General features: G+C 41.2%; 1 protein-coding gene and 1 pseudogene across 1 annotated transcript in view; one reads left to right on the top strand and one right to left on the bottom strand.

Moving 5' to 3' along the window:
• Window positions 1-21,616, bottom strand: part of DYNC2I2 (dynein 2 intermediate chain 2) — a 34,212-nt gene extending 12,596 nt beyond the window's left edge. Inside the window, exons 1-3 of the mRNA XM_043984044.1 lie at window positions 21,128-21,616; window positions 10,270-10,518; window positions 1,347-1,456 (exon numbers count right to left, since the gene is read on the bottom strand). Of these exons, the coding sequence (XP_043839979.1) occupies window positions 1,347-1,456; window positions 10,270-10,518; window positions 21,128-21,601 (833 nt within the window). The 5' untranslated portion in view covers window positions 21,602-21,616. The remainder of the gene's footprint in view (window positions 1-1,346; window positions 1,457-10,269; window positions 10,519-21,127) is intronic.
• Window positions 4,281-7,452, top strand: LOC122742218 (annotated as a pseudogene).
• Window positions 21,617-23,355: the final 1,739 nt, after the last annotated feature.

The raw sequence follows: 23,355 nt of genomic DNA, 5'->3' as shown, positions 1-23,355 counted from the left end.
GGGGCTACCTTAGAAAATGGGAATCCTTCACCAATCCCCCAAGTGGATGTGCTGGCAACAAAGTTACCAACAAGCAATTTTTACTAAGTTCAATGGTTTTATTCAGACCTCAATCTCTCTGCCATTTTTAACACTACTGACCATCCCCTTCCCTAGACATTCTCACCTTCCAAGGCTTCTATGCCACTGTTCTCTCCTGGGTCCCTGCCCACAAGTCTGATGGCCTCTTCTGGGGCTCTGCTCACTAAGTATGGGTATACCCCGAGGCTCTTCCCTGGGCCTTCTCTCAATATGCTCTCTCCTTTAGTGAGCTCATCCACTCCCATGGGTTCAATTATTGTGTCTATGCAGATGAATCCAAAAACTATATATCCTACTTCCAACTCAATCTTGACTATAGTTTCGTATTATCGACTGTACCTCCACTTGGATATCCTATTGTCGTTCAGTCCTTTCAGTTATGCCTGACACTTTGGGGTTTTCTTGGTAGCAATACTGGAGTGGTTTGCCATTTCCTTCTCCAGCTCATTTTACAGATGAGGAACTGAGGCAAAGAGGGTGAAGTGACTTGTCCAGGGTCACACAGCTTATAAATGTCTGAGGCCAGGTTTGAACTCAGAAGATAAGTGTTCCTGACTCTAGGCCCAGCACTCTATCCACTAGACCACCCAGAGGCCCCTGGATGTCCTATAGGCATCTCAAATTCAGCCTGTCCAAAACAGTATTCACTATCCAAACCTCCCCATGTCTATTGATGAGGCCAATAGCCTTGTAGCCTTCCAGGTTTACAGCCTCACAGCCATCCCTGACTCTTCTCTTGCCTTCAATTCCTCTAATCAGTTTCTAAGTTTTGCCTAGCTTACCACCATGATTGCAGAGTATTGATGATGGTGCTACCCACCTGCTGACACAAAGGAGATGGGTTCAGAGGACAGAAGGAAATAGACATTTGGGGATGTCACCAATTCGGGAATTTGTTTTGCTAGACTATGCACGTTTGTTAGAAGGGTTTAGTTTTCCTATTTCCTTTTTTCTGTGACAATAGATTTTTGGGGGGCATCTAGGTGGCACAGTGGATAGAGCACCAGCCCTGGAGTCAGGAGTACCTGAGTTCAAATCTGGCCTCAAACACTTAACACTTACTAGCTGTGTGACCCTGGGCAAGTCACTTAACCCCCAATTGCCTCACTACAAAAAAAAAAAAAAAAAGAAAGAAAGAAAATCCAGAGTCCAGAAAGATCATTTATCCAAGATCATAAAGCAGATCAATGGCAGAGCTGAGACTAGACTCGGCTTGAACTCCAAACTGGTTTAAGCTCCTATTGTCCCCTCTCACAGATACTCACCGACCATAGGAACACGCCACCACTGAGCCAGTGGCATTCCAGGAGACGCTGGTCACCTGCAGCTTCTGAGCCTGGGCCAAAGGGTAGCACAGGGTGTGCTGGCAGATCACCTGCCAAACAAAAAAGTCACACATTCCTTAGCCCAGGTTGATGAGGCCTCTCTGGGCCTGAAGCGAAGAGAAGGCCCTCCCAGATTGGAGAAAGAAATACAGAGATTTTACAAGCATGCTCCAAAGGTTTCCCTACTATTTCTCCCCTGCACAAGAAAGAAACAGAGCCACTTAGAGTTAACATATCTTCTACATGGAACAAAGTAATGTACTATGAAAGAAGCCCAAGAGTCCTCTGAACAGCCAGATCACAAAGTCAATACACTCATGTGTCCTGCTTTTCCTCACTGAAAGCCCATCATGTTCTGCTGCCTCCTATTTTATGTACCATTCTAACCATCTTAGAGATCTGGTCAGCAGAGAAGCAGTGTACTAAGTGGATGGAGGACTGGTGGCTGCAAGTCACAAAGACCTGGGTTCAAGTCCCACATCTGACATGGATAGGCTGTGTGACCTTGGGCAAATCACTTACCCTTTCAGGCTCAAGTCCTATCTCCTAGACAATAATTGAAGAAAAGGTGCCAATCTGCATTGATATAGGAAAATCTGCATCCAGAAATTACCCACATAAATGAATCCCAGATCCAGTTCCTCTCCCTAGATATTTAGCGTTGCCACCTAAGGCCGAAATATTTTACAATTCTATGAGTGATAAGAGGCATCTGGACAATAAGGTCACAGAAAAATTGTAAAAAACAAAAGTAATTTCACCTTAAGGAAAAACTACAGCATTTACTAAACACTTCCTATATAATAGGCCTGGTGCTAAGTGCTGGGGATACAAAGGGAGGCAAAAATAAGACCTACTGTTAGGGAGCTCACACAGATTGAATTGAAGGTGGCCTCAGAGAGAAGGCACCAGCATTAAGGCAGGATGGGAAGAGCCTCTTACAGAAACTTAGCTAAGATTTTAATGAAGCCAGAAAAGCAAGGAGCTGGGGACCAAGAGAAAGAGCACTCCAGGCATGGGGATAGCCAGGGAAAAGGCAGAACTGGAACATGGAGTGTTGTCTGTGAAGAACAGCAAGGAGGCAAAGGTCACTGGGTCACAGAGGGCAAGGAGGGGAGGAAAGTGTAAAGAAGACTGGAAAGGAAGGAAGGGACCAGTTGTGAAGAGCTTTAAAAGCCAACAGAGAATTTTATATTTGATCCTGGAAGTAAGAAGGAGCCACGGGAGTTTACTGAGTACCAGGGTGGCACAGTCAAACCTCTGCTTGAGAAGGGTCACTTTGACAGCTGAGGGGAGGACAGCCTGGAGTGGGAAGAGGCTTGAGGCAGGGAGAACAACCAGCAACCTCTTGCAATGGTTCAGGCACATGTTGAGGGCCTGCAGCAGGGTGGGGACAGCCTCAGGAAAGGAAAGGAGAGAATCAGAAGATGTTATGATAGTAGGAAGCATAAGATTCTAGGGAAACAACCAAAAGGTTTGGAGTCCCCTCATCTTTTTTTTTTTGGTGGGACAATGGGGGTTAAGTGACTTGCCCAGGGTCACACAGCTAGTAAGTGTCAAGTGTCTGAGGTCGGATTTGAACTCAGGTCCTCCTGAATCTAGGGCCAGTGCTTTATCCACTGTGCCATCTAGCTGCCCCCCTCCCCAGTCTTTCAGATCTATGGGTAAGGAAACACTTAGGGCCAAACAAGGTAGAGGCCAAGAGAGGACAAAATGGACAATTTTGATCACAGAAACAATTTTAAGTGTTTACACAAACAATAACCATGCAGTTAAAATTAGAAGGGAAATGGGGAATGAGGAAAAAAAAATTTGCACAAGTTTCTCTAATAAAGGTCTCATTTTTAAAATAAGTAAAGAACTGATTCCAATTTATAAGAATAAGAGCCACTGCCCCAATTAATGGTCAAAGAATATGAACAGACAGTTTTCTAAAGAAAAAATCCAAGCTATCAATAACCAGATGTAAAAATATTATAAATCACTAATAATTAGGAAAATTCAAATTAAAGCCACTGCTCATATCCATCAGGTTGACAGATATGAGAAAAAAGGAAAATGACAAATATTAAATGCTGTTGATACAGCAATGTGGTTCAGTGAATTGCTAGACTTAGGAAGTCCTGAATTCAAATTGTGCCTCAGATACCTATAAGCTGTGTGACCCTGTGCAAGTGACTTAACCTGTCTGCTGCAGAGATCATAATAGCAGCATATCCTAGGGTTATCATGAGGATAAAATGAGCTAATATGTATAAAATGCTTTGCAAACCTTTAAGCACTATGCAAAAGCTAGTTATTGTTATCATTAATATAGTAATTATATAATAGAATGTATTATAATTCTATTATATATAGTTATATATTTTAATTATATTATACCCTATTATTTATGTTGTATTATATCATATCACATCATATATTATTATATTGTATTGTATTGCATTACATTATATATAATAAGGATGGTGATGATGACAACAGAGCTATGAAATGGTATAGCCATTCTGGAAGGCAATTTGGAATTATACCCCCCAAATCATCAGGCTTTGACCCAATAATACCACTACTAGGCCTATAACCCAAAGAAATAAAAAAATAAGAAGAAAAGACTCCTATATACAAAAATATTTACAGTAGCTCTTTTCATAATAGCAAAGATCTGGAAACTAAAGGCATGTCCACTTAACTGGGAAGTGAAAGTAATGTAAAAAATAGAGCATCACCCCAGACCCTGGTCTGTCCCTGTTGGTTTCAAGGAGCTCCTGACACTCCCTCTTCTCACAAGGACAGGGGCAGGGTGGGGGTGGGGGGGGGGAGAGAAGAAGAGGGTGTGATGGACACCATTGATCAGTCTACTTCACAACCCTGATGATGATTCTATTTAGGGAGGACTGGAGAAGGCACAGAAGGGATTCAGAGATGATAAAAGCAACATGACAAGAAGTTCTCAGCCTGTACCACAGGATTTTCAGGCTTGTAAGAAGATGGCCGGCAACATAAGGGCAGATGGAGGACACCTCAGAGAAAAGCAGTACGTTATAAATGAAGCCAGGCTTTTCTCCTTTTCCACCCCCTTAGCCGGAGTTCATAATCCGCTGCCATCGGGAGTCAGCGTTTGCCACCCGCCGTCCAGACTAACTTTGTTGTTTTCCTTTCTCCCTAGTTTCCACTGCGCCATGAGAGCCAAGTGGAGGAAGAAGCAAATGCATAGGCTGAAACGCAAGAGTAGAAAGATGAGGCAGAGGTCCAAATAATCAGACCGTGCTGAGCACTGAGGCCACAGGAGCAGAGATGGAATGACCCTTGGTGACATTCTCAGGAAGGCAGAAATCATCTGGAAACTTCACTCTCCCTACAAAGCACTATGCTGCTAGCTCTACCATCTGACAAAGGACTCTCACCACCATTTGACAGCTCCCTGACAAAAGGACATGCCACTTCTTAATACAGATTCCACCTACCTACTTCTTGATTTTGTGCCATGGGACACCTATCATTCCAGACTGATTGTTTGTTGTGGCTTAGTGTAGCACACCTGTACAATAAATCCTTGCAACTTTCTTGTTTGAAAAAAAAACAATTTTTTTTAAATTTTAAAATAAATCGGGGCAGCTAGGTGGCACAGTGGATAAAGCACCAGCCCTGGATTCAGGAGTACCTGAGTTCAAATCCGTCCTTAGACACTTGACACTAGCTGTGTGACCCTGGGCAAGTCACTTAACCCCCATTGCCCCGCAAAAAAATAAAAAATAAAAATAAATAAATGAAGCCAGTATGTTTTTCAGAAAAACAAAATTCTTACAGATTCAAAACTGATTAAACAATGCGCAGCAAGAATTGAAATAGGATTGCATTATCAGATCCCATATCCAAGATTCACCTACCTCCAATGGCCCTCACTCCCCTACAAAGTTATGGACTTCCAAACTAAGAGAAGCTAAGGAAACTTTCCAGATGATTATATCTTAAGTATCAGGATGAAGTTTCTTTTTTTTTTTCTTTTTTTTTTTTTTTAGGATGAAGTTTCTTAATCTAAGAAATAGGTTCTCTATATGAACCGTGAGCCAAGCTGGGCCTGAGCACAAACCACGTGATATATCTTTTCTCCTTCACTTAAGCCCAGTCAGAGAAAGGAAAAACAAAAACTATAGAATCTTTGCAATAATTTCTCTTAAACACTCAAAAACTGGGTCCCTAATCTAATAACACTAATTTATATGTCCTTGAATTTATCAATAGCATGGGCATGCTACCAGATAGGAAGGTGCTCAGCCCCAAAGAACATTTCTTTTTTTTTTTAATTAATAAAGTTTTTTTTTTTCTGTTACATGTAAAGATAGTTCTCAACTTTTGTTTATACAAGCTTTGCAATTTCAGATTTTTCTCCCTCCCTCCCCTCCCTCCCCCCTCCCCAGACAGCAGGTAATCTGATATAGGTTTTATATATATATATATATATATATATATATACACACATAACATTAAACATATTTCTGCATTAGTCATGTTATAAGAGAAAAAATCAGAGCAATGATGAAAAACCTCAAAATAGAAAAAAACAATAGCATCAAAAACAAAATAAATAGTATGGTTCATTCAGCATCTATATTCCGCAGTTCTTTTTTTTTTCTTGGATTTGGAGATCCTCTTCCATCACAAGTTCCCTGGAACTCTTCTGTGCCATTGCATTGGTGAGAAGAATATAGTCCATCACAGTAGATCAACACTCAGTGTTGACGATACTGTGTACAATGTTCCCAAAGAACATTTCTTTTTTTTTTTTTAGTGAGGCAATTGGGGTTAAGGGACTTGCCCAGGGTCACACAGCTAGTAAGTGTTAAGAGTCTGAGGCCGGATTTGAACTCAGGTACTCCTGACTCCAGGGCCGGTGTTTTATCCACTGCGCCACCTAGCCGCCCCCCAAAGAACATTTCTAATCATGATCTTAGTAACATCCTAGATAAAAATCTGAACATAGCAGGAATTGCATTTAAATTTAAATTTTAAAAATTAAAATTTTTTTGTGGAAATAATGTAGTCATATACACAAAGGAGGCTGCAAAGTTGAACTATGGCAGTACATTTTAGCAGCTTCTCTTAGAAGTTCTTCAAATTACTATGAAAATCAGCTATGAGCCTCAGAGACTTGTAAATCTCTGTGGCTTTGTTTTTAAGTTATGGTTATATTTAAAACAAGATCTTTTATGTTTTAGTTGGTCTACTGAAATCTTTTTTTGGATCTCATGACTCACAGATATACTTCTCATTAACATGAAAGTAAACTATTTTCTTCTTTGCCACACTAGCAGAATTTATCATTCCAGCAGAAGATATCATAGTATCTCAGAGAGATTTTAGGGAAGAGGGAAATAACACAAATTTTCAGGAATTGATGTAGTGTATTTAATTCCATCTAGTAAATGAATACAATGTACAAACAAATTCTAAAACCTATAATTTATCATCCTAGCCTCAAAGCTTTACTGCAAACTTATACTACAATCAGTAGAAGTAATTACTATTTCTAATTGGCAACAAAGTTGGAATCTCACAAGCAGAAGAATATGCTGTATAAATTACAAAGCTAGGCTGATTTTTTTTTTTTTTTTTAGTGAGGCAATTGGGGTTAAGTGACTTGCCCAGGGTCACACAGCTAGTAAGTGTCTGAGGCCAGATTTGAACTCAGGTACTCCTGACTCCAGGGCCAGTGCTCTATCCACTGCACCATCTAGCTGCCCCTAGGCTGATTTTAAAATTATGTACAAATGGGAAAAGAAAAATCTAGCTCTAAAGGAGAAGAAAAAGACTGTGCCTTTGTGATATGCCAAGGGAAAACCCTAATGAGAGTCACTTTACATCAGTGTTGTCCTTCATGTTCAAAGATGACTGAAATCTTCAATATAAAATGGTTCATTTAAAAAAAAAATAGAGACCAACTGTGATAGACTTAGCTCTTCTCAGCAATACAATGGTTGAAGATAATGCCAAAAGACTCATGATGGAAAATGCTCTCCACATCCAGAAAAAGAACTATGGAGTCTAAATTCAGATTGACGCATTCTATGTTCACTTTCATTTTTCTTTTGTTATTGTTGTTGTTATTTCTTTTTTCTTGTGATGTTCTGATTCTTCTCTCACAACATGACTAATGTGGAAATGTGTTTAACATGATATGTTTACATGAATAACCTATATCAGATTAAAAGATTAAACTGTTTACATTCCTACTTGGGAAGATAATACTTCAAACTCATAAGAACTTTCTCAGTATGAGGGTATACTGAAAATACATACTGAAAGGAATACACAGAGGATACAGGTCTGATCTGAATATGAAGGGATGATATCTGTAAAGCATTTATTTTTTTGTTTATCCTTGTTCTTTGTGGGGCAAACAGGGTGGGGTGTCTTATATCTGGGTCCAGGTTTGGGCTCAGGGCCTCCCGGGTCCAGAGCTGGTGCTTTTGTCCACTGTGCCACCTAGCTGACCCATGATGACATCTTTAAAATAGGGTTAAGGAAGGGGCAGCTAGGTGGCGCAGTGGACAGAGCACCGGCCCTGGAGTCAGGAGTACCTGAGTTCAAATCCGGCCTCAGACACTTAATACTTACTAGCTGTGTGACCCTGGGCAAGTCACTTAACCCCAATTGCCTCACTAAAAAAAAACAAAACAGGGTTAAGGGGTAGGAGGAATGGACTGGGGGAGGGGGAAGAGAAGAGGTGGACTAGGGAGAGGTAGTTCACATGAAGGAAACAAGAAAAAAGGTTATGGAGGGGAGGGGAAGAGGGGAAAGGAGTGGGGGGGGGGTGAGTGAACCTTACTATCATCAGAATTGGCTCAAAGAGGGAATAACATACATACTCGAGTGGTTATACTAATATATTTTTGCCCTGAAGGAAAGTGGGAGGGGAAGGAGATGGGGGGGGGTGGAGAAGAAGGGAAGAAGGGAAGAAGGGAAGAAGGGAAGAAGGGAAGAAGGGAAGGGCAGATTGGGGGAGAGAGCAGTAAAAAGCCAAACACTTTCTAGGAAGATGAAGATGTTCTGCATAACTGCATATGTATGACATATTGAATTGCTTGATTTCATAGGGAGGGTTGAGTGAGGAGGGAGGAAGAAAAATTTAGAACACAGAATTAACTCAAAGACCTTAATCTCATCAGAGTGGGCTCAAGGAGGGAATAACATTCACACCCAATTGGGAGAAGTAATCTATTTAACCCTATGGGAAAGTAGGAGGGGAAGAGGATAAGGAGGGAAGGGTGAAAAAAGGGAGGGCAGAGTGGGGGAGGGGGCAGTCAAAAGTAAAACACTTTTGAGGAGGAATAGGGTAAAAGAAGATAAAAAATAAGAGTAAATATCATGAGAAGGGAATAGGATGGAGGGAAATAGTTATGATGATTGACTATAATGGCAAAATGTATGGTACCTACTTTTCTGGGCTATTGTGAAAAAAATTCTTTGTCAAGTTTAAGGTACTATATAAAAGTTATGATGAACAGGATGTTATCAGAAAAACCTGGAAAGACCTACATGAACTGAAGCAGAGTGAAATGTACTGCATACAAAAGAACAGCAATAGTGTAAGATGATCTGTTGGGAAGCACATGGTTATTTTCAGCAAGGCAATGATCCAATATAACCCTGAAGGACTTATGAAAATTGCAATCCATCTACAGAGAAAGAATTTATGGTATCTGAAAACAGATTGAAACACATTTATTTTTGGACAATTCCTTAATCTGAAGTTTTGTTTTTTATCTGTTTTCTCTCACAACCTAGCTAATGTGGGGATGTTCTCCATGACCACTCATGTATAACTTATATTGAATTTCTTGAGTTCTTGGGGCTAAGGGCTAGGAAGGGAAGGAAAAAGAGAAGTTGGAACACAAAGTTTTAAAAAATTGATGTCAAAAAAACTTTTTACATATATTTTGGAAAATAAAATTCTAAACAAACAAAATAATCTATATCAGATTGTTTGCTGGTTTAGGGAGGGAGGAGGGAAAGGAAGAATGGAGAAAAATGTAGAACTTAAAATCTTACAAAAATGAATGGTGAGGGGGCAGCTAGGTGGCGCAGTGGTAAAACACCAGCCCTGGACTCAGGAGTACCTGAGTTCAAATCCGGCCTCAGACACTTGACACTTACTAGCTGTGTGACCCTGGGCAAGTCACTTAACCCCCATTGCCCTGCCCCCCCCCCCAAAATGAATGGTGAAAACTATCTTTATATGTAATTGGAAAAAAATAAAATACTGTTAAAATAAAAAAAAATAGAGCATCAATAAAATATTTTTTTAAGAAAGTAACATTGTGTGTGATATTCTCCATTTTAAGTAGGCAGGGAAATGTGTGACATCTTTTAGAAAATTTTCCATCCCAAATGGTAAAAATAAATTAAATGTTACTGCTTAGGGCTAGCCAGAAAATTTGCTATCCAGAAAGGACAGTAGTCCCACAGGACCCAAACAAGGGAAGAATTACTAAAGCAATCACGGTAGTCTTCAAATTATTTCAATTATATTTGTGGGCAAGTATCTTTATTAAGTTCTTCCCCTAAGTCACCAGGGAAAGGCAAACCACAATTAGATACACAAAGACTCAATGGAACACCCATTTCCTTGCCCAGGACTGAGAAAAAAATATCATTTAAACTTTCCTGGGTCTCAGGTTCTCTGAATTCTTTAGGGCCGGATAACCATTTTCATGGAATAATAATTCTGAGCCCTAGAGGCTTGCAGAAGTCCTAATAGGAAAAGCTCAAAGTAGGAACTAAAACTGGGAGAAGATAAGAGGCTTGGAGTTGTCAGAGGATATGGGGAACCTAATTCCCATCTTCTTACCCCACCCCTCCATACCGTCTGCTGCTGCTCTGTCCAGTTCACCTCGAAGCCATCAAATGCATGGCTCTGCCAGTTCTTATCCAGCTCCCGGATAATAAGGTTTTCTACCCGACGGAGGAATGAAGCCAACCCAGGGATATCTTGCTGGGATGCATAGCGTAGGGCCACAGGACAAGGCGGATCAGTCTGCACCTCGGCATCAACCTGCTCTCGGGCTTGGCAGGCATCTTCTGAAGTGGAAATGCTGGCAGTCTGGCAAATTTTCTAGGGAGGAAGAAAGAATGCAGTATTCAGGGCAGATCTATACCTCAAACAATACCCAAACCACAAAGAATGGGATGGATACAGAGAAACATGAACAAATGACATGATCATTTACTTAAAGAACACTAGTGAGTCAACTAGAAGATAAAATGACACAATTAACAATTTCAGCAAAGCTGAGGATATAAAATAAACCCACACAAATCATCAGCATTTCTGTATGTTACCAACAAAGTCCAGAAGGAAAATAAAGAAAGAAAAATCCATTTAAAATAACTACAAATATTATAAAATACCTGCCAAGGCACACACAGGAACTACGTAAATACACTGACAAAGACAGATCTAAATAATTGGAGAAATTGTTCATGGGTAGGCTGAGCCAATAAAATCAAAATGACAAAACTACCTAAATTAATTTACCAATTTAGTGCAATATCAATCAAACTACCAAAGAATTACTTTATAGAACAGAAAAAATAAAAACAAAATTGATCTGGAGGAAAAAAAAAGATCAAGAATACAGGAGGGGCAGCTAGGTGGCGCAGTAGATAGAGCACTGGCCCTGGATTCAGGAGGACCTGAGTTCAAATCCGGCCTCAGACCCTTAACAATTACTAGCTGTGTGACCCTACACAAGTCACTTAACCCTCATTGCCTCACACACACAAAAAAAGAATATACAGGAAATATTTTTTTTAATAGGAATGAGGGATACTAGCAATACCAAATAGCAAACTATACTTCAAAGTTTTAATTGTCAAAATAACTTGGTACAGGGTAATAAATAGATAGGTTGTCTCACAGAACAGATTAGACATGCAATATGTAGAAGCAAATGAACACAATAACTTAGTGTTGGGGGCAGATAGGTGGCACAGTGGATAAAGCACCAGCCCTGAATTCAGGAGGACCTGAATTCAAATACAGCCTCAGACACTTGACACTTACTAGCTGTGTGACCCTGGGCAAGTCACTTAACCCCCATTGCCCCGCAAAAAAACAAAACAAAACAAACAAACAGAACCACAATAACTTAGTATCTGATAAATCCAAAGATTCCAACTATTGGGACAAGAACTTATTATTCAACAAAAACTGTTGGAAAAACTAGAAAGTAGTCTGGTAGAAATTAGGTATAGGACCAACATCTCATACCCTATGACAAAATAAGCTCAATGAGTAATTGATTTAGACATAAAAGATAACATCATAAGCAAGTGCCAAGGGTCACACAGCTAGTGTCAAGTGTCTGAGGCTGGATTTGAACTCAGGTCCTTCTGAATCTAGGGCTGGTGCTTTATCCACTGTGCCACCTAGCTGCACCCTACTTTTTTTTTCTTTTTTGAGGTTTTTCCCTTTTATTCTGATTCTTCTTTCACAACATGATTAATGCAAAAATATGTTTAGTGTGATTGTACATATATAACCTGTATCAGACTGCTTGATGTCTTGGGGAAGGAAGAGGGAAGGGAGGGAGGGGGGAAAAAATTGGAACTAGAAATCTTATAGAAACAAATGTTGAGGGGCAGCTAGGTGGCACAGTGGATAAAGCACTGGCCCTGAATTCAGGAGTACCTGAGTTCAAATTTTACCTCAGACACTTGACACTTACTAGCTGTGTGACCCTGGGCAAGCCACTTAACCCCCATTGCCCCACAAAAATAATTAATTAATTGATTGATTAATTAATTAATTAATTAAAAAAAGAAACAAATGTTGAAAGCTATCTCCACATATAACTGGAAAACAATAAAATACTTTTATGATTTAAAAAAAGCCATCATAAGCAAGTTGGTGAAACATGGAAGATATTGACTGTTAGATCTATAGGTAGGTGAATAGTTTATGACCAAACAAAAGATAAAGGTTCACAAGAGATAAAATTGATAATTTTGATTACATAAGATTAAAGGGTTTTGCACAAACAAAACTAATGCTACTAAAATTAGAAGAAAACTAGTAAACTGGGGAGGAAATATTTGCAGCAAGAATCTCTAATAAAAGTCTCATTTCAAAGATATATAGGGAATTGAGTCAAATTTACAAGAAAAAGAGCCATTTACAAATTGATAAATGGCAAAAGATGTGGATTGACAGTTTTCAGAGGAAGAAATTCAAGCTATAAATAGCAATATGAAAAATGTTTCAAATCACTAATGAGAGAAATGCAAATTAAAACAGCTCTTAGGTACCATCTCACATCCATCAGATTGGCTAAAATGATAAATATTCCAGGGGCTTTGGGAAAACAGCTACACTAATGCACTGCTTATAGAGCTGTGAACTGGCCCAACTATTCTGGAAAGCAATTTGGACTATGCCCAAAAAAGGTATTGAACAGTTCATATCCTGTGACCTAGCAATACCACTACTAGCTCTAAACCCCAAAGAGATCAAAGAGAAAATGGATGTATATGTACAAAAATATTTATAGCATCTCTTTTTATGGTGACAGATTAGAAACTGAGGAAATGCCACATAACAGGGGAATAGCTAAGCAAGTTATGGTATATAAATGTGATAGAATACTATTGTGTTCTAAAAAATGATGGAGATGGTTTCAGAAAAACCTGGAAAGACTTGTATAAACTGATACAAAGTGAAGTAAGCAGCACCAGGAGAATAATTTATATAATAACAACATATGAAAAGATAATCACCTTTGAAAGACTCTTAATAACTCTGATCAACACAATTACCAACCACAATTCCAAAGGATTCATGATGAAACATACTATCCACTTATAATTAGTACTGCTTGAAACATCTTCTTCTCTATCTTTTTCTTTCTTTCTTTTTTTTTTTGGTGAGGCAATTGGGGTTAAGTCACTTGCCCAGGGTCACACAGCTAGTGTCAAGTGTCTACAGCTGGATTTGAACTCATGTCCTCCTGAATCCAGGGCCGGTGCTTTATCCACTTTGTCACCTAGCTGCCCCCTCTTTCTTTTTCTTAATTTTTTTTTTTGGACATGGCTAATGTGGGAGTTTATTTTGCATGTCTATACATATCTGTAATGGGTTTTGCTTTTCTTGCCTTCTCAATGTATGTAGAAGGGGTGGGGAAGAGGAGAGAAATCAAAATCTAAAATAAAATAAAATTGAATTTTTAAAAAAAACAGATGAGGGGGCAGCTAGGTGGCGCAGTGGATAGAGCACTGGCCCTGGATTCAGGAGGACCTGAACCTGAGTTCAAAGCCAGCCTCAGACACTTAACAGTTAACTAGCTGTGTGACCCTGGGCAAGTCACTTAACCCCAATTGCCTCACCAAAAAAAAAACAGATGAGACCGAATATCATATGTAACAAAGACTAAACCATAAAGTCAATGGGCCAGGTTATAAAGAGTTTTAAATACTAGAAAACTTTATGATCCTGAAGGTAATAAGGGAGATGCTGGAGTCTACTGAGTGGGGGCAGTGGAGGGAGGGAGAACAGCACTTTAGGAAAATCACTTTGGCAGCTGAGTAGAAAAAACTTGAAGCAAAGAGAATAAATAGGAGGTTATTACAACAGTCTAACAGAGAAATGATGAGGGACTGAACTAGGGTGATAGCTGTGTGAGAGAAGAGGAACATGGGAAAGATGTGGAAAATAGAAATGACAAGACTTGTCAAATGACTGGATATGTGAGGTAAGTGAGAATGAGAAGTCAGAAATGACATTAATGTTTTGAACTTTAGTGACTGCAAGGATGGTGGTGCCTTCCTCACTAATTGCAAAGTTAAGGAAAGGGATAGGTTTGGAGGGAAGGATAATTAGTTCTCTTATGAACAAGTCGAGTGGTCGGTTTGAAGAGAATAATAATGCGTTCTCTGATGAACAAGTCGAGTTCGAGATGACCACAGAATATCCAATTCAGTGTCTAATAGGCAGTTTGTGATGTGGCTCAGAAGAAAGACTAGGACTGGTTACAAAAAACTGGGCATCATTTGCACAAATATAATAAATTAATCCAGGGGAAGTGACGAGATCACCATAAGAGAGTCTATAGAGGGAGAAGGGGGCCCAGGAGGGAGCCGTGGGGTACATGAGTGGGATATAGATATGGCACAGCAAAGGAGACTGAAGAGTGGTTAGAGAGAGAGGAATAGAACCAAGAAAGAAAGGAAAAGACGACTCTGGAATAGAAAGTTATCAACAGTGTCAAATACTACAGAGAGGTCAAGAAGGATAAAGATTGAAGAGACCCCTTAGACTTGCCAATTAAGCCACATTGGTAACTTTAAAGAACCCAGTTTCAGTTGAATGCTGAAGTCAGATGAGAGAGTGCAGAGAGCTTAGAAGACAGTGAGAAGAGAGGAAGTGGAGACACTAAGGTCAGACAACTTCTTCCAGGAATTTAGTTGAGAAGGGTAGGTGAGATACAGCATGAAAGCCAGCATGGATGCTGGAATCTAGTGTGGGGTTTTTAAGGATTGAGGAGGCTTGGGTAGGAAAGAAGGAACAAGTAGATAGGGAAAGACAGATGGTTAGAGAGAGGGGGAAATAGTGTAATCAATATGCTGGAGAGGGTAGAGGGGATGGAATTAAGGCAATTCTATAAGACTACAAATTGCAGAAAAGGTGCCAACCTGAATTGGTAGAGGGGGTTTCCTCACTTGGGAAGTTCCTTAAACCAGTGAAATCACAGGTCCATTCCCTATCCTTATCCTAATGTGGAAGGCATAGTGCTAAGTGCTAGGAATACAAAGACAACATCAAAACAGTCTCTACACTTAAGAAGTTTTTATTCTTCTGTAAAGAGAAGAGTAAATATACAATTATTTGAGGAAGAAGACAGCACTAACAACTAGGGGGATCAGGAAGGGCTTCTCTTAGAAGGTCAGCTGAACCTTGGAGGAAGTTTGAGATTCTAAGAGGCAGAGGTGAGGAAGCTGGGTGTATTTGATGACTACAAATTTGAGAAATATAGTTTCTGGGTAACTTAACTACTTTATTAATAAGGCCAGCAGGTTGTTTAAAGAAGCATGGTCATTGGCCAACTCTCTCAGACCAAAGACTATCACGGTAGTGGGGCACAGAGCTTAAATACGCTTGAAACAGTAGGTGGTCAATGGGGCCAAGAACTGACCCCTGCAGAGAGATTATCTCCAGCCCCGGACTATCAAAGAATGTCCTCCTCTTCAATGGGAGTGGAGGTGGGGGGAGGGGGGACAAGTGACCCCTCCCTGGAGAGAGAGGCCTTCCTCTCCAGACAAACATCCTTCTCCACACAAACTAGAGTAGAACACAATGAGCTTCCCCACCCTGGATTCCTTACAAGCTTAGGATGGGTCTGATCAAAAGGAAGAGATTTAATGCAATCTTATTATGAAGGAGAAACTGAAGCTCTAAAAGTCAGGACTTTGGAAGAAGGGAGGAAGCTCTAAATCTCCCCAAGATATCGGGTTTGGGGGGGGGGCAGGGCAATTGGGGTTAAGTGACTTGCCCAAGGTCACACAGCTGGTAAGTGTCAAGTGTCTGAGGCCGGATTTGAACTCAGGAACTCCTGAGTCCAGGGCCGGTGCGCCACCTAGCCGCCCCCGATATTGGTTATTAATAATCATTTCTCACAATACCCTGTTGTAAAGGCACAGAGATGGAAGAAAGAATACCGAGTTTGAGGAACAGCAAGTGTGCCAATTTTGCTGGAATGTAGAGTGTAGGAGAAAGAATATGAAATGTGCCTAGAATGATAGGTTGGAGCCAGACTGTGAAGGGCCTTAGCTGTTAAGCAGAATTTGTACCCTACAGGCAACAGAGAACCACTGATGGCTCTTGAACATCAGGTGACATCTCTGAATCAGAAATGCAATTTAGGAAGCTTATTTTGGTAGCTGTGAATAGGACAGATCAGAGAGGGGAAAGACAAGAAGGAATCAACTTTTCATAGTCTAGGTTGGGAAATATTCAAAAAGCAGGTGATGGGGGTATGAACTAGATAGGTGGTAATGTGTGTGTAGATAAAGGGATGGATGAAAAATATGTTATGGAAGCAGAATCAACAAGACTTGTCAAATAATTGGATATGGAGGTAGGGTAGGATAAGGGAAAAGGAATAAGTCAACATGTAAACTTTCTACTCCCCCCAAACAAAACTGGCTTCCCACTCTCTGTTAGGTGTACCTTCATTCAGTCTCTTAACCATCTAGACTCAGTCATCTTTGACTCTTCCATTGCCACATCAACTCAATTCTATCCCTATAATTTCTTGCATTTGTCTCCTCCCTTGCATTCCTATAGCCACCCCTTTAGTTCATATTTATAAACTCACGGGGCAGCTAGATGGTGCAGTGGATAAAGCCCTAGCCCTGGATTCAGGAATACCTTTGTTCAAATCCGGCCTCAGACACTTGACACTTACTAGCTGTGTGACCCTGGGAAATTCACTTAACCCTCATTGCCCAGCAAAAAAAAAAAAAAATCATATTTATAAACTAACACCTGCATTATTGGAATAGATTCATAACTGATCATTCTACTTCCAGGCTACCTCCCCCCCTCCCCCAGCCAATTTATCCTATGCTTCCTAATCTTCTTGCCCAAAAGTCTTCCATTTGGGGCCGCTAGGTGTCGCAGTGGATAAAGCACCAGCCCTGGATTCAGGAGGACCTGAGTTCAAATTTGACTTAGACACTTGACACTAGAGCTGTGTGACCCGAGGCAAGTCACTTAACCCCAATTGCCTCACCAAAAAAAAAAAAAAAAAAAAGTGTTCCATAGCATCTCACTGCCTCCAGAATGAAGGCCAAACTCCTCAGCCAGAGTAATCTTTACATAACACTGCTTTATAGACCAATATCTTATACTGTATCCCCATCACAAATTCAAAATGGAGACATGCCCTTAATTGAGATATTTATAAAGTAAACACAATTCCTGGCACACAGCTTCTTTCTTTCCTTCCAAAAGTGTCTATACTCTTTGACCCAGAGGTTTTTAACCCAAGGAGGCCACTAATAAGAAAATATTTACAGCAACTTTTTTTTGTGGTAGCAGAGTTGGAAACAAACAAAAAAAAGTACCACAAACTCCAAGGTGACCAGCCTGACTTTAAAGACTTTTCACAAACTAGTCCTGACTTAATTTTCCATTTTTATCTCCCCAAACCCTCAATAATCTAGTCCACTTTGTCCACTTGCTGACTCTGAAAACTTTTTCAATACTTCCAAAGCCCTTTTTAAAAATTTCACCTTTGAAGGCACTCTTTCCATCCTAGCTTCTCCCTCCCTTAGTACTGAGTTTCATGAGCTGCTATACTCAAAAATATTCATCAGAGATAAGTCTCTATCTGCACTTAGTTGGTCCCTTCATCTTAGTCCTCTTCATCTCACAGTTGGGATCATAAAAATCTCAAAATTGGAAAGGACCTCAGAAGCTACCTAGACTAACCCAGAGCTGAACAAGAATCTCCTTCACTAGAAATGGTTAAATCATCATATGTTGGGGCAGCTAGGTGGTGCAGTGGATAGAGCACCGGCCCTGAAGTCAGGAGTACCTGAGTTCAAATCCGGCCTCAGACACTTAATACTTACTAGCTGTGTGACCCCGGGCAAGTCACTTAACCCCAATTGCCTCACTGAAAAAAAAAAAAAAAGAAAGAAAAAAAAATCATCATATGTTTATGTAATAGAATGCTATAATGCAGGGGTTCTTAACCTGAGCCCTGTGAGCTTTTTAATATTTTAATTACTGTATTTCAATATAACTTTATTTATTTTAAAAATATTATTCTGAGAAGAAGTTCATAAATTTCCTTAGACTGCCCAAGGAAGTCATGACACACACACAAAAAAGTGAAAAAACAGGTGTGAGAAGCACCTAGAAAGCCCTTTTTTTTTTTTTTGCAGGGCAATGAGGGTCAAGTGACTTGCCCAGGGTCACACAGCTAGTAAGTGTCAAGTGTTTGAGGCCAGATTTGAATTCAGGTCCTCCTAAATCCAGGGCCAGTACTTTATCCACTGCTCCACCTAGCTGCCCCCTAGAAAGTCCTTTTTGAAAGACTGCAATGTGAAAACTGTAAAAGAATGGAGTGTGCACTAACTATACTAAAGTTGGTTACTACCACACTATATAGTCTATAAAAAAGAATGAGAATTAATAGAATGGAATCCTGATGAGGACTTAGGGGGCATTATAGGGGGGAAAAACCTCTTAGGATACTTTATAAATGGAAATTAACTAATTTAAATGTGAATTATTACTAAGCATGATTAATTGGTTATATTGATGTCCAATGTTTTTGGGGTTTTTTTTTGATGTCCAATGTTTTTAATAAACCTTTTTTTAAAAAAACAAATATCCCGGGGGCAGCTAGATGGCACAATGAATAAAGCACCTGCCCTGGATTCAGAAGTACCTAAGTTCAAATCCGCCCTCAGACACTTGACACTAGCTGTGTGACCCTGGGCAAGTCACTTAACTCCCATTGCCCCACTAAAAAAAACACATAACACAAAAAACCCAAATATCCCCAACAACATACCACATAAGTAGTCAGTTAACTAGCCTTTGTCTGAAGACATCTAGTGAGAGGGAACTCCAAGGCAGGAGGCTCATTTCACTTTTTGGTAGCTATAATTTTTTGTTTGTTTGGTTGTTTTTTTGGTGAAGCAACTGGGATTCTTTTTTCTTTTTTTTTTTTTTGGTGAGGCAATTGGGGTTAAGTGACTTGCCCAGGGTCACACAGCTAGTAAGTGTTAAGTGTCTGAGGCTGGATTTGAACTCAGGTCCTCCTGAATCCAGGGCCGGTGCTTTATCCACTAACCCCTCATTTTACAAAGGAAGAAAGTGAAACCCAGGATAGAGATAGTATGGTACAGGGGAAAGAACACCCAACGTGGAATGCTAAATTTGGTGTCACTAGGCCTAGTTTTGAATCCCAACTCTGTTACTTATTACTGGGGTTTATCTTAAGAAATCCCTTACCCATTGTAGGCCTGTTTTCTCATCTGGTAAATGAGAGGGTTGGATTAGAAGACCCTTAAGGTCCCTTACATTTCTAGACCTATGACTTTTCTGAAGTCAGTGTGTTAAATGGTAAAGTCAGGATTAGATGCCAAAACATATAGTTTAATTGGGGATACTGAATGAATATTTTTTTAAAGTAACTAAATGTGGAGCAGCTAGGTGGTTCAGTAGATAAAGCACCAGCCCTGGATTCAGGAGGACCTGAGTTCAAATCCAGCCTCAGACACTTGACTAGCTGTGTGACCCTGAGCAAGTCAATTAATCTTCACTGCCCCGAGAAAAAAAAAAAAGTAACTAAATGCAAGGCAGTTCAAGATTAAGTATCAAATGAGTGCTACCAGTGATAAATGAAGAGTTTAGAAGAAGCAGAGTTCAATTAAGTTAGCAAAATTCTTGCTCAGACAAGACAAAAGACACAAAACTCCTGGTGAGCCTGCCTCCTTTGGAGCACAGCAGGGGAAAACAGATGAGCTGGGAACTGTGGTTTTAAATAATATAGCTTTGGAGAATATTTTGAAATAGTCTCTGGACATTTTCAGAAGAGCCAGACAACAGCAAAAATTGCTAAAAAACAACAACAAAAAAAAACAAAAAACAAAACTCAAAAGTTAAGCAGAAAGTAAAGTTCCCCAGCATTAAAAGAAGTTGGTGACTCTGAAACCAGAAAGCAAAAAAAAAATCTTTTGGAAAGGAAGAGAACACAGAATCCAAAGTTTGGAACTGAGAGACCATACAATCCAGATCCCTCATTTTATAGAGGAAAACGAGACCTAAACAGGATTAAGTGATTTATTTACCAAAAATTACAACGCTAGTTAGTAGCAGAGCCAGGGCTAGAACCTAATCCCCTGCTCCCGACTGCTTCCCCTTAGAAACAAGAGACTGTCTTCTGGGTCTCTCTGACCAATCAAAAGCAGTTCACTCCTTTAGAAACAGACACTATAATAGAGCCAGCCAGCTCTGGCATTCTGCTGCCCACCAACAGCCCCAAGGGCTATACCTTTTTCAGAAGGAGCTGTCCACCTGGCCTCAACCGCAATGGGTCAGATAGAGCTCGCCATCATTTATTTTTTTTTTTTTGCCATCATTTATAAAGCTGTACAGACACTTTCTAAATGCCCTCAGAAACTCTGCTGGTGCTACCTTTCAGGATAACAATGTTTAATATTGTAACCGAAGTCCCAAATCCCTGACTTGTTACACTAAACGTATTTTCATTTGGCTTAAATTTAGAATCACCTATTTAGGTCATGGAGACAGTATCTCTTTATTTTGTATACACTTATATGTGTACATGTCATTTCTGCCAATAGAATGTAAGCCCCTGGGAGTAGGGGCTGTTTATTTCATTTTTTATATCTGGAACCCCTTCGCCTCATAGTCAGTCACCTGGCATACAGAAGAAGCTTAATAAATGCATTTTGATTGTGTCCAATGTCCAACTGTCCACCCCCAAACCTATTTTATAGATGAGGTAACTGAGGTCCAAAAGAAGGGTAGTGACTCTTCTTAGTTTACATAGTCAGAAGAGCCGCAGGCTGGATTGGGAGTGGGGGGCAAAGGGGCTGGCGGGGCTTGGGGGGCACCGAGGGGAGGGAAATGGGTTTCACCACCTGTCCTTCGGGGCGGGGAGTTCCCCCCTCCCCCGCTCACTCACCGGCTCACTCCGGATCTCCAGGGACCCTCTCCAGAGGGAGGGCACCGTGGCCCCGTCCAGGGTCTCGTCCCGCAACATGCCGGGAGCCTGGCCGGGGCCAGGGCCGGGGCCGGGGCCGGGGTCGCGGCCGGTGCCAGGGCCGGGGCCGGGGCCAGGACCGGAGTCAGGACCGGAGTCGGGGCCGGGACTGGAGATAGGATCAGGATCGGTGCCGAAGTCAAGATCGGGGCTGGGTTCAGAATCGCGGCCGGTGTCCTGATAAGGGCCTGGGTCAAGACTGGGCTCTTGGTCGGGGTGGGGATGGGGGCGGGGGCGGAGGCTCGAACCTGAGCTGGGGCTTGAATCAGGGTTGGACCCCCAACCTAGATGGGGGCCAGGGTCAGATTCGGGACGCCTGGGATTCGAGGCGCCTCTTGTCTTCCCCCGCCTCCACCCTCTACTATTTGGACGCGCCTTATGCCCAGGGGTTTCCATGGAGACGGCTCCCGACCGCCTCCTCGCCCCTTAGAGGCTGGCGCCTTCTGATGACGCCTTGCACCAGGTCCCCGGGAGAGGACTGATGCCTTTGCCGCCATCTTGAGCGTGGGCAAGTTTCCTCCTGCAGGGAAGACTTCACTTTCTAGAAAGGTGGCGAGGTGGCCTTGAGCTAACTAGCTGATCTCAGAGGGCGGGAAAGAGGAAGATTCAGCGCTTATTTGATGTATACGAGACAGTGGGCCAGCCAGTACCAGGCTCTAAGATGGCGGCGAAGGGGAAGGTCGCTTGGGAGGCGCCCGGTGAGGGCGGGGGGCTGCGGTAGCTGCTGCGGCAGCTGAGTGGAGGGGGCGCCGGAGCCAGCTGCACCCGAGGGCTGGTCATTGAAAGCCTCGTCGCTTACTACTGTGTGACCTTGGGCAAATTGCTTCTCCGTCCCGGACCTCGGCTTCCCCACTTTAAAATGGGGGGGGGGTGGCGGGGCGCGCTGGTTCCTAGGACCTCTCCTCCCCCCCCCCCCCCGCCCCAGCTTTGCCATGTGCCAAAAAAACACATTAAATCTCAAACTGGACCCGGGTTATTCACTCTCCAACAAGCCTCAGCCTAATTCTGCGAATACTTGCTATGTGCCAAGCCCAAGGTCTCCAAAAAGAGAATGCAAAACTGAAATAATAATAATGGTAACAGCTAGCATTGATAATTGAGGTTTGTTTGTTTTTTTTGCAAAGTGCTTTACATGTTATCTTTTTTAACGTCCCAAAGCCTTCCTCAACCCCTCTTAATTCCAGCGGTTTCCCTCTGTTAATTAGTTCCTATTTTTCTGTATATAGCTTGCTTCGTGTCTCCCCTATTGGAGCGTGAGCCCTATGAAGGCAGGGACTATGTTTTGCCGTTTTTTGTTTTTGTTTTTAGCACCGTGCCAGGCACATTTCTTGTTCGCTCGTTTTTCTGTCTCATTTGTGACCCCATTTGGGGTTTTCTTGGCAAAGATACTTAGAGTGGTTTGCCATTTCCTTCTCTAGTTCATTTTACAGATGAGGAGCTGAGGCAAACAAACAAGGCTAAGTGACTTGCCAGAGTCACACAGCTAGTGGCCAAAATTTATTGATTGACTGATATAAAAGGGTTGATAATATTCATATAAACTAATAAAAAAAGGTTTGATAATAATAAAGGTTTATTGATTGATTTCATTTGATAACTTATGTGCAAGATAGGAACTTCGTTTATAATGAGGTAATCAGTCAGTAATCATTTCCTAAGCCTATACTTAAGAAGTCTGTCACTAGAGCTAAGATCTAGGGAGACAAAGATAAATATGAAAGAGAACCTGCTCTTAAAAGAACTACCCACTAGTCTTTATTAACTCCAGGCTAGACTCAAGGAAAGCCCACTAAATGAAACCACTTGCCCACAAGGAGCTTTCATTCTATCAGGAATCAACAAAGGAAAATGGTTTTGGAAGTTTGGTCATGCCAGAAAATCTACTCAAATGACTATATACAAATTCAACTTGTCCATTAGTTATCCCTTCCATAGGCGGTAAAGGGGGGGGGGGGGGGGGGGGGGGGGGGGGGGGGGGGGTGTGCAGTGTCGGCTCACCTCAATCCAGAAAATTCAAATAAAAATTTTTGGTACTTTATACCAGAAAAGAAGTCTGATTTTCTCCTTTTTCCTTTATGTTTACAGTACCTTACTGTAAATTTTGGGTTGTATACAATACCATACATATATTTTGTGCGTTTCTAAGTTTC

Source organism: Dromiciops gliroides, chromosome 2 (assembly GCF_019393635.1).
Source record: "Dromiciops gliroides isolate mDroGli1 chromosome 2, mDroGli1.pri, whole genome shotgun sequence".
NCBI classification, from domain to species: Eukaryota; Metazoa; Chordata; class Mammalia; order Microbiotheria; family Microbiotheriidae; genus Dromiciops; species Dromiciops gliroides.
The sequence above is the reverse complement of the archived record's forward strand: the minus strand, read 5'-3'. Positions and strand labels throughout refer to the sequence as shown.